Source organism: Hydra vulgaris, chromosome 07 (assembly GCF_038396675.1).
Source record: "Hydra vulgaris chromosome 07, alternate assembly HydraT2T_AEP".
In the NCBI taxonomy this organism is placed as follows: domain Eukaryota; kingdom Metazoa; phylum Cnidaria; class Hydrozoa; order Anthoathecata; family Hydridae; genus Hydra; species Hydra vulgaris.
Genome location: NC_088926.1, coordinates 40955001 through 40966854, shown reverse-complemented (window position 1 = coordinate 40966854; position 11854 = coordinate 40955001). Strand labels below are relative to the sequence as shown.

The window sequence follows — 11854 nt, the reverse complement described above, 5'->3', positions numbered from 1 at the left end:
TTTTTAAAAATCCTTTTGATTTTATATTACACGTTTTAAGTAAAACGGTTTTTTTAAAAAACCAAACTATATTTTGGCCGTGCGCTTTTTAGTATTGAGTTTTGAAAATTTTGTGAAAATGGCTAGAATCGTCATTTTGCTAGTATAAACTATATTCTTTTATTTTGCCAGTATAAACTATATTCTTTACATTCAAACATTGTGCTAGTATAAACTACATTCTTAAACTCTAAACAATTGTCTTTAAAAAAAATACTTATACAATTACTTTTATCATTAAAAAAACCTTTTGAAACTTTTAAAAATTGTTTTTAGGAATAACCTAAAACTTGGTCAACTCTGGGTGTTACGTTATGGTTAAAAAATTGTGGCTTAAAAACATGCATGGACAAATTTACAGGTAGTTTTATAAATATTTCACATTTAGCTAAAATGGCAATTTTTTTTTTATTGTTCAATGTGTTCAACAACAGTATCAAGTATTTTAAAGCTGTATAAACATTACAGTAATTACCACTTAAATGACTTTAATTTGAAAGTTAACTTCTGTTATTCAACATATAATAAAAGTTTTAAAAAGCTTCACAGTTTTCAACAACGTATAAGGAAAGCGCATGCAACTGATAACGACCCAAAATCAACAATTAGCACATCAGTTATAATGGAAGATTTTGATTCGCTACCAGAAAATTCAATTCAAGATACAGAAAAAAATTGGTTTGAAATTTTAGAAGGTTAAAGAAGAATTTAAAGTTAAAAAAAGAACTTAAAGTTAAAAAAAGAACTTAAACTTAAAAAAAGAAGAAATTTAAGATAAAGTTAAAATATAAAATAACAAATAAAAAATTACAAATCTGTACATATTCGTATACATATTAAAGACAATAAACAAAAAAAAAAAAATTTAATACGCTTCATATGCATATACATATTCAATACAATATTAAAATTAAACAAAGTACATAAAAAATTAAAAATACAAAACTATTTCGATTTTTTTTTCAAAAAAATGAGAGAAAGTACGTAATGTTTAAATTTAGTAAGTGTTTTTTTATAGTTTTTTTAAATGTAGCAATAGATTTTATTTTTTTCATATTTTCGTCAAGAACCGAATTCTACAAGCGTGGTCCCCGGCATATAGTCGAGAAGTCAGATTTTTTGAGTGATGTTAGTGGGATGTAGTAATTACTCATTGAATGTCTTGTTTCATATTTATGATTAAATCGAGTGAAACTTTTAAAAAAATATTTTGAAATCATTTCATTTTAAAGTTTAAACATAAATAACAAGTTATGGTATATATTTAGTTTGTATACATTTAGAGCATTTATTTCCTTGAGTAACGGCTCGGCACTTTCGCATCTACTTGCGCCCAAAACTAATCTACTTGCTTGCTTTTGTTTTGTATAAATAATTTTTAGGAAAGATAAATGATTGTTTGCCCAGGCAATATTACAATAGTTAATATGACTATGTATAAATGAAAAGTATAAACTTTTTAAACATAAATTATTTAAAAGATGTTTTGTCTTGTACATAATCCCCAGGGTCTTTGAAACTTTGTTCTCGACTAGCTTTATTTGGCTTTTCCAATTTAAATTCTCATCGAAAATTATTCCTAGTATTTTCATTGAAAAAACTCTTTTTGTTTTAATATTGTTAATTGTTACTTCAGGTAATTTGAGTGGAAGGTTCTCGGATTTAGATGACTTAGCAAACAAAATATATTTCGTTTTTTCAATATTTAATGAAAGTTTATTTGCTTCAAACCACTCATTTTTTTTATTGACTAATAATCCTGTTTGTTAATGGTTATGATGATTCCTTGTTTATTAGACACTTTTTTTAGACATTTTTTATTAGTGTCTAATAAACATGGATTATAATAAACAAGTGGGCAGGGGCGGATCAAGGGTACGGCACACTGGATTTGAAGAATGAGTTATAGGTACGATTTAAATTTAATTGAAATTTATGAATATTTTTATAAAAAAGATAATGGCCCAAATTTAAACTTGAGAAAAAAAATTGACTCAGTCATAAAACTCTTGTGTGCTAAGTAAACAGGGAGGAAGGTCATAATAAATAAGGTGAAATGAGATTTTATGAAAGTAGGAATTTGCTTAGATGAATAAAAAATTCGCAATTGATAAATTGTTAGGGGGCTTTTCTTTGGCACTGACAGTAGTTGTACATGAAAGGGGCTGAGGTTGTGAGACTGGTTGAAGGAGGGTCTTGGTATTTAAACAAAAAATTTCTCCAAAGTTGAAATAATTCCTAAATCTGCCCCTGAGTGGTTGGGAGACATTTATAAAAGTAAATAACCCAGAGGTTCCTAATAAACAGGGTTGTCAGAGTTTTCATAATTAACAACACAAAATATTGATGATGTTTTATATAATACATTTTTGTAGTGAACAACTCATATTGCCGAATTTCTTGGTCAATGCAATTTCTAGACAAGAACTAAACTTTGATGTTCCTGGAAAATCAAAATTAAAGACCTCCTTTTTTGATGTATTGTTTGATATTATACATCCAGACATAGTTTGCATAAAAAATTTTGTATGAATTGATATTGATTCATGAAATGAGATTGATATGATCTTTTATCTTATTTGATTTTTTTAAATTTTTTTATTTAAAGTATTCATTTTTAAGTTTTTTAATTAAACTTTATCTAGAAAATTGCATTTATAAATTATTCTAAGTTTAAAAGTAAAATAACAGAATCATTATAAAGTTTAATATTTATTTTTAAAATTATTAATACTATTTGGCTACAAAAGTTTTGGGACATTGATGTCAGGACTGTATAATGTGTATTAAAGACTGTATATGTTCATTAAAGTTATAAAAACTTCATTTTTATTGTTAATATTTTTTTTTTTTATTACAACGTAACAGTTTGTGTAAATAACAATTTGTATTCTTAAATCTATTTATTTTAGGTATCCAAGTAATTCACAATTATATGAGTTCGCTCATGAAGTGATTCTACGTTTTCCAAATATTAGGCCAACACATGGTAGAGGGCCATTATCTTTTTTATAAAAATATTCATAAATTTCAATTAAATTTAAATCATACCTATAACTCATTCTTCAAATCCAGTGTGCCGTACCCTTGATCCGCCCCTGCCCACTTGTGTATTAGAATCCATGTTTATTAGAAACTAATAAAAAAAGTCTAAAAAAAGTGTCTAATAAACAGGGAATCATCATAACCATTAACAAACAGGATTATTAGTCAATAAAAATAACTGTTTAGAGATGTCTAGTTTACTTATTTTGATATCTTTTATGATTATATAAAATCCTTACCTTAATAAGCACGACATTTTTGTTTACACCTAATTTCAAAAATGTGTCATTACCAAATTTGGTATTGCACTTAGTTAATAGCTAATTAAGAACATCTTGCTTATAAAGCAAACGCTCTACCACTACAACACTACCACATTAATTAGTTTCTTTAATGGTTTTTACATAAAGTATACTTAATTTTGTCTTCTTTAAACACATAGAGTTGTTAAGAGTTATTTTTTACCACAAAACTATAAATTTAGATTTCAGACTGTAAGTATATATATGTATATGTATATATATATATATATATATATACATATATAGATATATACATATATATAAATATATATATATATATATATATATATATATATATATACATATATATATGAATATATATAAATATATATATATATATATATATATATATATATATATATATATATATATATGTCTATATATATATATATATATATATATATATATATATATATATATATATATATATATATATATATATATATATAATATTATTATTATTATTATTTAAAGCCTAATTTATTTTGCAGGAGTTTGTAGTTTATGCTGTGAAAGAAGAAATTGAACAAGTTAGACGACCTCTTGCTAATTATGCCACAGTCATGAAATACAAAAAAAACTATGAACATGCCAGGGAGGTCGAAAAAGAAAATCTTACCTTATAAATGAGTCAATGACTTAGATAATACCTGCTAAGAGGCTCTGCCACTCAATTAACAGAAGTATGTATTTTTTTTGTAATGAAAAAGTCGAATGAAATAGATTACACTAAAAATTATAGCTGTTGATAAGAATTTGTTAAGGCTTTTAAGCATAATAAGTAAAAGCTTCCAAAATTTAGTACAGTTAAAAGTTAGTCTTAAGACTAAGTGCAGATTGTTTTTTACTAATATCAATGAGGATTCAGATGAGAGTAAGTGATATGCTTAGTTCCAAAAATCATTCCATATATATATATATATATATATATATATATATATATATATATATATATATATATATATATATATATGGAATGATTTTTTATTTGACATTGCCTATCCTAAGCTATTGTTAAAAACACTTTATTTTGTTGAACACCGAATTATATCAAATAAAGTTAAACTTTGGAAAACAGCAAAATAAATATCAAAGTTATGCAAACTTTAAATGTAAAATTGCTATAATATTATTTAAAAAATGGCTGTATTTAAATTGTTTTTCTTTAACACTCGACTTTTTCTACAAATGATATATGGTAACATGTTAATAATTTGAAATGTGGTAGCCTTTAGATCGTTTATTACTAAGCAAAGATTGTTTGAATTCCGCCAATACTGTGGCGAGAAAAGAAGGGGGGTGACACACTTTGATTTTTTTGAAAAAAAAAGTTTAATTTCTAAAAGTAGTCAATTTCCCAAAAAAAAGAAGAGGGGGAAGCAAAGTGTCTTTCTAGTCACTACCTCGGTGTTATTGCCTTCGCAAAAAAAAAAACTAATTTTACATAAAACCAATTCGAGTTATTAGAAAGACGCAATAAAAGGGAATTTTGAAAACCCAATATTTTACGGTTTTCAAAAATCCGAAAAAGGTTTCAATCTAGCTTTAATCTAATAAACCGGTTTTGGTTTTTACTTCACCGTTTTATTTTACAGTGTAAAAGTTTAATGTAATACCATAATAGTTTTTATTTTTACCGCTCAGTTCTGAAAGGGTGATGACAAATAAACCTATACAAAAAATTAAAAATTTGAAAATAAAAAGTTAGGACAAGTCCCCCGTTGCCCACAAAACAATTTTAACATGCATGCATTAGGACTATGCAAATGCTAAAACTTTAGGAGTTCTAACAAAGTTGGAAAATGACGTAAAATGAATCGCATGATTCAACAAAATGGAGCTTCCCATTTGGCTCTGTAAATAATTTTAATTGCAGGTTTATTAAAAAAACTTAAATACTAAAAATTTCAGAGCTCTCGTTTTACTGAAAGGGAGTGATAAATCAATCTGGGACATTTGGTAAGCGACCAAAACACGTGAAGTCAAAGGAAAGGTTATTAAAAAAATTACAAGTTTATTCCAAATAAAACAAAGCTACATTCGATGTGTTTAAAATTACAAAATTATTCTAAAATAGTCAAAAGCTAAAATTGATATTTTTTATTCAAAATTTTTATGTAACTAGGGGCGCTACTAGGTAAAATTTAATACAAATGGTTTTACAAAAAGGCACACAATAAAGTTAAAAAAAATGATTTTTGAATTTTTTTTTAACTTTATTGTGTGCCTTTTTGTATGAATTTAATTTCAAACTTAAAAGTGTTTTTATCTTAAAAAAAATTTTAAAAATTGTTTAAGAAGTTTTCTGATCAAATCTAAACAAAAAGCTTTATACTATGAATATATATATATATATATATATATATATATATATATATATATATTTAAATATATATATATATATATATTTATGTATATATTTAACTAAATTTTATATGTATATATTTACATATACATATAAAATTTATTTGAACAGAAGTTCAGACACCAAATTACATACTTTTATACATATTTTAGTACGTTCTTTTTTCGGTAAGAGAAAATACCCCGTTCCTTTTGAAATAACTGCATATAAAACTTTGTTATGCAGCTCCAGAATACTTTCTAACATTGATGCGGTTGGTCTGTCACTCGGAACTTTTTCTAAGCACTTTTGAATCAGTTTACCAAGTATTAAAGGTTCTTCGCTAAGCTCTACTTTATTATTTTCAAATGTATGAGTTTGACCAGTAATTAGGTGGTACATTGTTAACCCAAATGTATAAACATCCACTTTTTCATTATAACTTCCAGTGCGAAACTCATCTGGCATGTATCGACCTGGCCCAATAATAGTATGATTTTGAAACTTATCTTGAAGTCTAGCTATTCCCATATCACCAATTTTTGCTACATAGTTTTTATTTACGAATATGTTGTCAGGACGAATGTCTCTGTGTATATAATGTTTGTCGTGTATTCTTTTCATTCCAGCTGCTATATTGCATGCCATGGATAGTCGGCATCTGTATGATAAATCTGGTTCATTTATTAAAAGATTAGTCAAGCTTCCTTTCTCCATATATTCAGTAAGCAAGTAAAATTTTGTGTTTTTTATATCGTTCACTATACAACTTCCATATGTCTTGATAATATAATTGCTGCTAATTTCGTTGTAAGCTAATACTTCACGAATGAAACTTTTATACAAACTGTTTACGTCCAAGCCTAAAAAAAGATGCTTTAATTGCCATTCCAGCACTTTGCAAACAACTATTTTGTTTTTAGAAATTATTTTTGCTTTGTGCGCAGTACCAAATGCACCGTTACCTAAACGTTCTAAAAGTTCAATGTCAGATGGGTTCACATTTCGAATGCTATAACATACTAATAAAGAATGTTCTTTCTTATGATCATTTATTTCAGTGTTTTTTTCAAAACATCTATAGCATAAATCAAAATCGCTGCATTCGTCACATTTAAATCGCAAACCAAAAATTGGATGAGAGTTGCAACCTTTGCATGTTGTTTCGTGTTCCACTCCATCAAACTTTTTTTTAAACTTTTCAAGAGTTACATTTTCTGCCTCAATTTCGTTGCCAAATATTTCTTTTGGTCCACTATACCTAACCATAGGATGACCTTTAACATGTGGCACAGTTATCTTTCTTGATTCAAAGCATACTCCACAAAGATCGTATTCGTTGCACACCAAACATTTATAACGATCGACTACAAAGTTGACTTGATTGCAAGCTTGGCATGTAACATTTTTATGTGGAGGAATGAATGAGCTAAAATACCCATACCTATTCAGAGAAAGGTAAACTTGATGAACTAATTCTTTAATTTTGGTGTTGTTGTCAGCCAATTCAGGATTTTTATTTTCATTATCATCAATGTCACCAGTTTTGTTGTCTGGTACACTGGATTTTGAATTATTTTTGTTTAATTCTAGAGCACGTGATAAGTTCAATGAGGTTGTAATCTTTTCATTATTTTGAGTACTTTCTATATCTTTTGAAGTGCTGGTACCCATTGCATAATCTATGTGACTATTCTTATGATAAAAGTACACTTGAAATGTAACTATTATTATTATGTTAAGAAATGTTAAAAATGATTAATTCAGGAATTGTAAATTCAAAATAAAATTATTTAATTATTTTTTTCCATTGATTTAACCTTGCAACAACAACAAAAAGCAAAAAACTTAGTTAGATTTCAGATTTCGTGTCAGCCATATATTAAAAACTAGTCATTGAAGTGACACCTAAATTAAACACACATTATAATGACACCTTTATAAATTAAACAAATAAAGAAAAAAAAAAAAAAGCAGAAAAACAAAAGAAATTAAGATTAAGTTTAAAAAAGAAATGAATGAACAGAGGAACATTAATAATACTACAAGCAAGACTAATAACAGTATTTGTCAATATTAAAAAATATATGGATGACATGCCATAAAAACAAAGAATAAATAAAATATAACATCGCAATAAGAATACATCAATGCAAAAAGTACTAGACAGTATAACCAATACAGAGAAATACACATATTTATAAGTAATTTTTATTTTCATCACAGTACAATAATACACAAAATTATAAACAATACCCAGGATTACATTTTTTTTATTAACAGGGCCGACTTTATTTCTAAAAGAACTTCCTATTTCTTTAGAAGTTTCTAGATATAAAGAACTTTATTTAGAAATGATTGTTGTGCCTCTCCATTTCAAAACACGTGTCGTCGGCCCTGATTAAGCAAATTCCTAAAAAGTGTACACAATTTTATCAAACATGAAATTTTGAAAAAAAAAAAATTAAAAATAAATAATTTTTTTAAGGTAAAAAAAATATTTAGAGTTTTACTTTAAGTTTTACTGATTTTTTTGCTTCCGCAAAAAGTAAAACTGAAAGTAAAAAACGCATTTTAAAACTTTCTTTCAAAATTTTTATAATTGATAAAAAAAAAAAAAGAAGAGGAAACCCATTAAAACAAAAAATTTTAAATAGAACAGAACACGCAATACGTTAAATACCCCGTAGTATTGCTGAATCTTTTGTGAAATCATAATATTTGTTTGCAGTTTTCATTGACTTATCAAAAGCCTGTGATAAAATTGATCACAAAATTCTATAAAAAAAAATTAGAGTACGATGAAATCAAAGGAATTATTTAAATGCTACTCAAAAGTTATTTAAGGAACTGCAAACAGTTCGTTGAAAGTAAGTAATATTTAACTGTACCTTCCGATTTATTAGAATTAACTTGTGGAGTCCCTTAGTGCTCTATACTAGAACCTCTTCTCTTTTTTATTAACATTATTGATCTCCCTAAAGCTACAAGTTTAATGACCACCATGTTTGCTGATTATACTAATCTCTTTTTATTTCATAAATGCATAACAACAGTGTTTCCAAATAAGAACAAAGAGTTATTAAAAATTTATGACTGGTGTAAAATAAATAAGTTGTCTCTTAATGTTGATAAAACAAAGTGTACACTTTTTCATTCACCTTTCAAAAAGAAATAAATAAAATGAAAATAAACACAGAAATATATACTAACTTTTTAGGTGTCTGTGATAAAATCATTGAAAATATTACGTAGAATTTTTGTACAACAAAGTTGCTAAAAGTATAGGAATAATGTATAAAACAAGATATACTTTAAATAAATACATTTTAACACAACTATATTTCTCTTTTGTTCTTTGCCATATAAATTATGCAAACACTTTCTAGGGTAAAACCAATAAATCTAAATTGTTATTACTCTATCGTCAGCAGAAGCATGTTCCTTGTCTAATAAATTTTAAAAATAGATTTCTCATGTCAAGCTTCTCTTATTTGAAATGAAAATTTCTTGTATTATTTAACTGTGTGTTTTTAATATAGTTTGCTTTATATACAAATGCAAAGCTAACTTGTCTCACATTTCTTTTTATAATCTATATATCTTAAAAGATGAAAGGAAATACAACTTTAAAAATTTTTGAAAGTCAAGTATTTCATAATGCATATATTATACAACATATAATAGTTCATTGAGTTCTTATCTTATGTTTTTATGAAATGATATTTTTTTAGTTTTTTTTTATTTTTGAAATATTTTGTTATTTCTTGATATTTTCCGCGGTTCTCTGCGATATGACCTATTGGTCTTCTTTGAGTCTACGCTTTCTTTATTTTTTAGTTTTATTGATATACTCGTTTGTATTTTTTTTTTCTTTTTCGTATATTATATGAAGACAAATAAAAAAATAAAAATAAGAAGTACCTAAAAAAAGAATTTTTTTTTTCAATAACTATTGTATTAATAATGTAAACAAGTAAACCACTGATTTCATACACTGTAAATTAAAACGAATGAAAAAATTGGGTTCAGAAAATTTCGTTGCTATTTTTGATTTTTACTTTCTTACTTTTAAAAAAAACAGGACTGGGTAAGATGTCTACTACTTTAGTATTTTGCAATTGGGTAACATGCCTACTTCATGTTTAATGCCTACTTGACATGTTGCAGATTTTTGAAAGTAAATGTATGGCAACATACATTTACTTTCAAATAACAGTAGGGCTACATTTTAGATATCCATGCTTTGCTTGGCCCATTACGTGAGAGTTTAAAATAAATCCGTGAAAATTTTTTTCTTCATTAAAATCAGCAATTAGCATAATATCCTAAATTAGCATCACAAAACGCATTTTGTGATGCTAATTTAGAAGCCTAAAGTTTCAGTTAAGATAAACTATATAGCTATATAAAGTTTATCTTAACTGAAACGCCTGCGTCAGATTTAGAATAAATAAAACTCATATTAAGAAAAATTTTATTAAATTGTTCCATTTATTTCCACTTTGTTATGGTTTTAAAGCAGCTTATTCAAATTTCAAGTTAGTTCATTGTTTTATTACTCATATTCAGATGTTTGTAAAACATAAATTTTGCATAAAATTTAAACATGTAGGTGTGTACACAAGGGTTATGTTATATGGGTTTTCTTTACCCCATTTTCCTAAACTGTATTTTGATGAACTTTTTAACCTAAAAAGCACAAAATGAGCTATTATTTGCATATCTTTTGAAAAAAGTTCACCCGGCCATTGAAAAATTAGTTTCTAACTACGCAAACCGGTTTTTATTGTCGTCATCATTGAAATTTATTTTAGTTCAGTTAAATATATAATGTAGTAACAGCTCAATATTTTGTTATAAAAAATCAGTTCTTACCAAGGAAGTTTAATACACAGAGGACACCGTAGTGTATACTTTATGTAAAATGCGGTGAAGTTAGTTTTTAAAGTTAGCCGCCTTCTTGATTAACCCAAAACATTCTTATGTTTTGCACGGAATTTTTTATTTTTAGTAGAAAGCTTTGCTGAAATCGAGTTAAAATATTGATATAAATGATTGAATAACTTGTCAGTTATTTCCGAGGCTGTACTATATAACAAAGAATTGTTTTCTAACTGATTATCGGGTTCTGTTTATTCCGAAATATTGGAATACTGAAGTTAGACATTCAGATAGTAAACACAATTATAGAAGATATGACACAGTATGAACATCTTATAAAATAAAAAAAAATGTTTGTGAGTTTTTCATTAAATGATAACAAAATTAAATGTAAACATAAATAAAACTAAATATTAAAAAAAAAACATATTTATCTTTTAATCTCTTAACTGTTATGCATATATTATATTTATACACATATATGTTTATATATAATACACGTAACAATTAAGTATATATATTTATATATACTTAATTGTTACGGAGAAAATAGAATTAGCCTCAACATGTCCTGTTCCAATATTTTGTAAATCTGAAAGCAAGTTTGTGCAGTGCATCTTTTGTATTCACACATAAAGTTATTGTTACACACTCTTATAACAAATTGCATGATTGAAGTCATTAAAAATTCATGAAGCAATACTAAATATTAAATAAGCGTAAAAATATTTTCTCTATTTTTTTTTATATCGTAATTGAGGCTTATTCTATTTTCTCCACAAACTGAATACTTTTAATTTTTTTTCCATTTCTAATTAATTGATCATTCCGATTTGTAAGCTTTTAAACTGTAGTTGAAGATAATAAGAAATAAAGTAGATTTAATAATTGTTTTATTACCATTATTGTTAAATTAGAACGAAATATAAAAGGTGCACCTAATTCTATTTTCTCCGCTGTATATATATATATATATATATATATATATATATATATATATATATATACATATATGTATATAATCATATATGTTTGTGTTTATTAACACATATATTTATATAGGTGTGGGTTGACTCGTATTTTATGTACGTAATCAAAAAAAGTAAAAACGTAATTAAGAATTTTTAAAACTAAAAAGCGTTTTGCCTAATATTATTGCATAATTATGCAACATTAATATGCAAAATATTGCATAAGGAAAATTGCAATAAAAAAGTCCGTTTTTAAATAAACTTTTATC

The 11854-nt window shown here is 25.8% G+C and overlaps 1 protein-coding gene across 5 annotated transcripts in view; it reads right to left on the bottom strand.

The window, feature by feature from the left end:
• Positions 1–5849: 5849 nt before the first annotated feature.
• Positions 5850–11854, bottom strand: part of LOC136082489 (uncharacterized) — a 27157-nt gene continuing 21152 nt past the window's right edge. For 3 of the 5 annotated variants that reach the window (XM_065801895.1, XM_065801892.1, XM_065801893.1), the window contains exons 2-3: positions 8944–9006; positions 5850–7638 (exon numbers count right to left, since the gene is read on the bottom strand). In XM_065801895.1, coding sequence (XP_065657967.1) covers positions 5851–7404 — 1554 coding nt within the window. In that variant the 5' untranslated portion in view covers positions 7405–7638; positions 8944–9006 and the 3' untranslated portion in view covers position 5850. Of the gene's footprint in view, positions 7639–8943; positions 9007–10608; positions 10630–11854 lie in introns of those variants that run through there. The other 2 variants (XM_065801894.1, XM_065801891.1) reach the window with 2 other exon arrangements.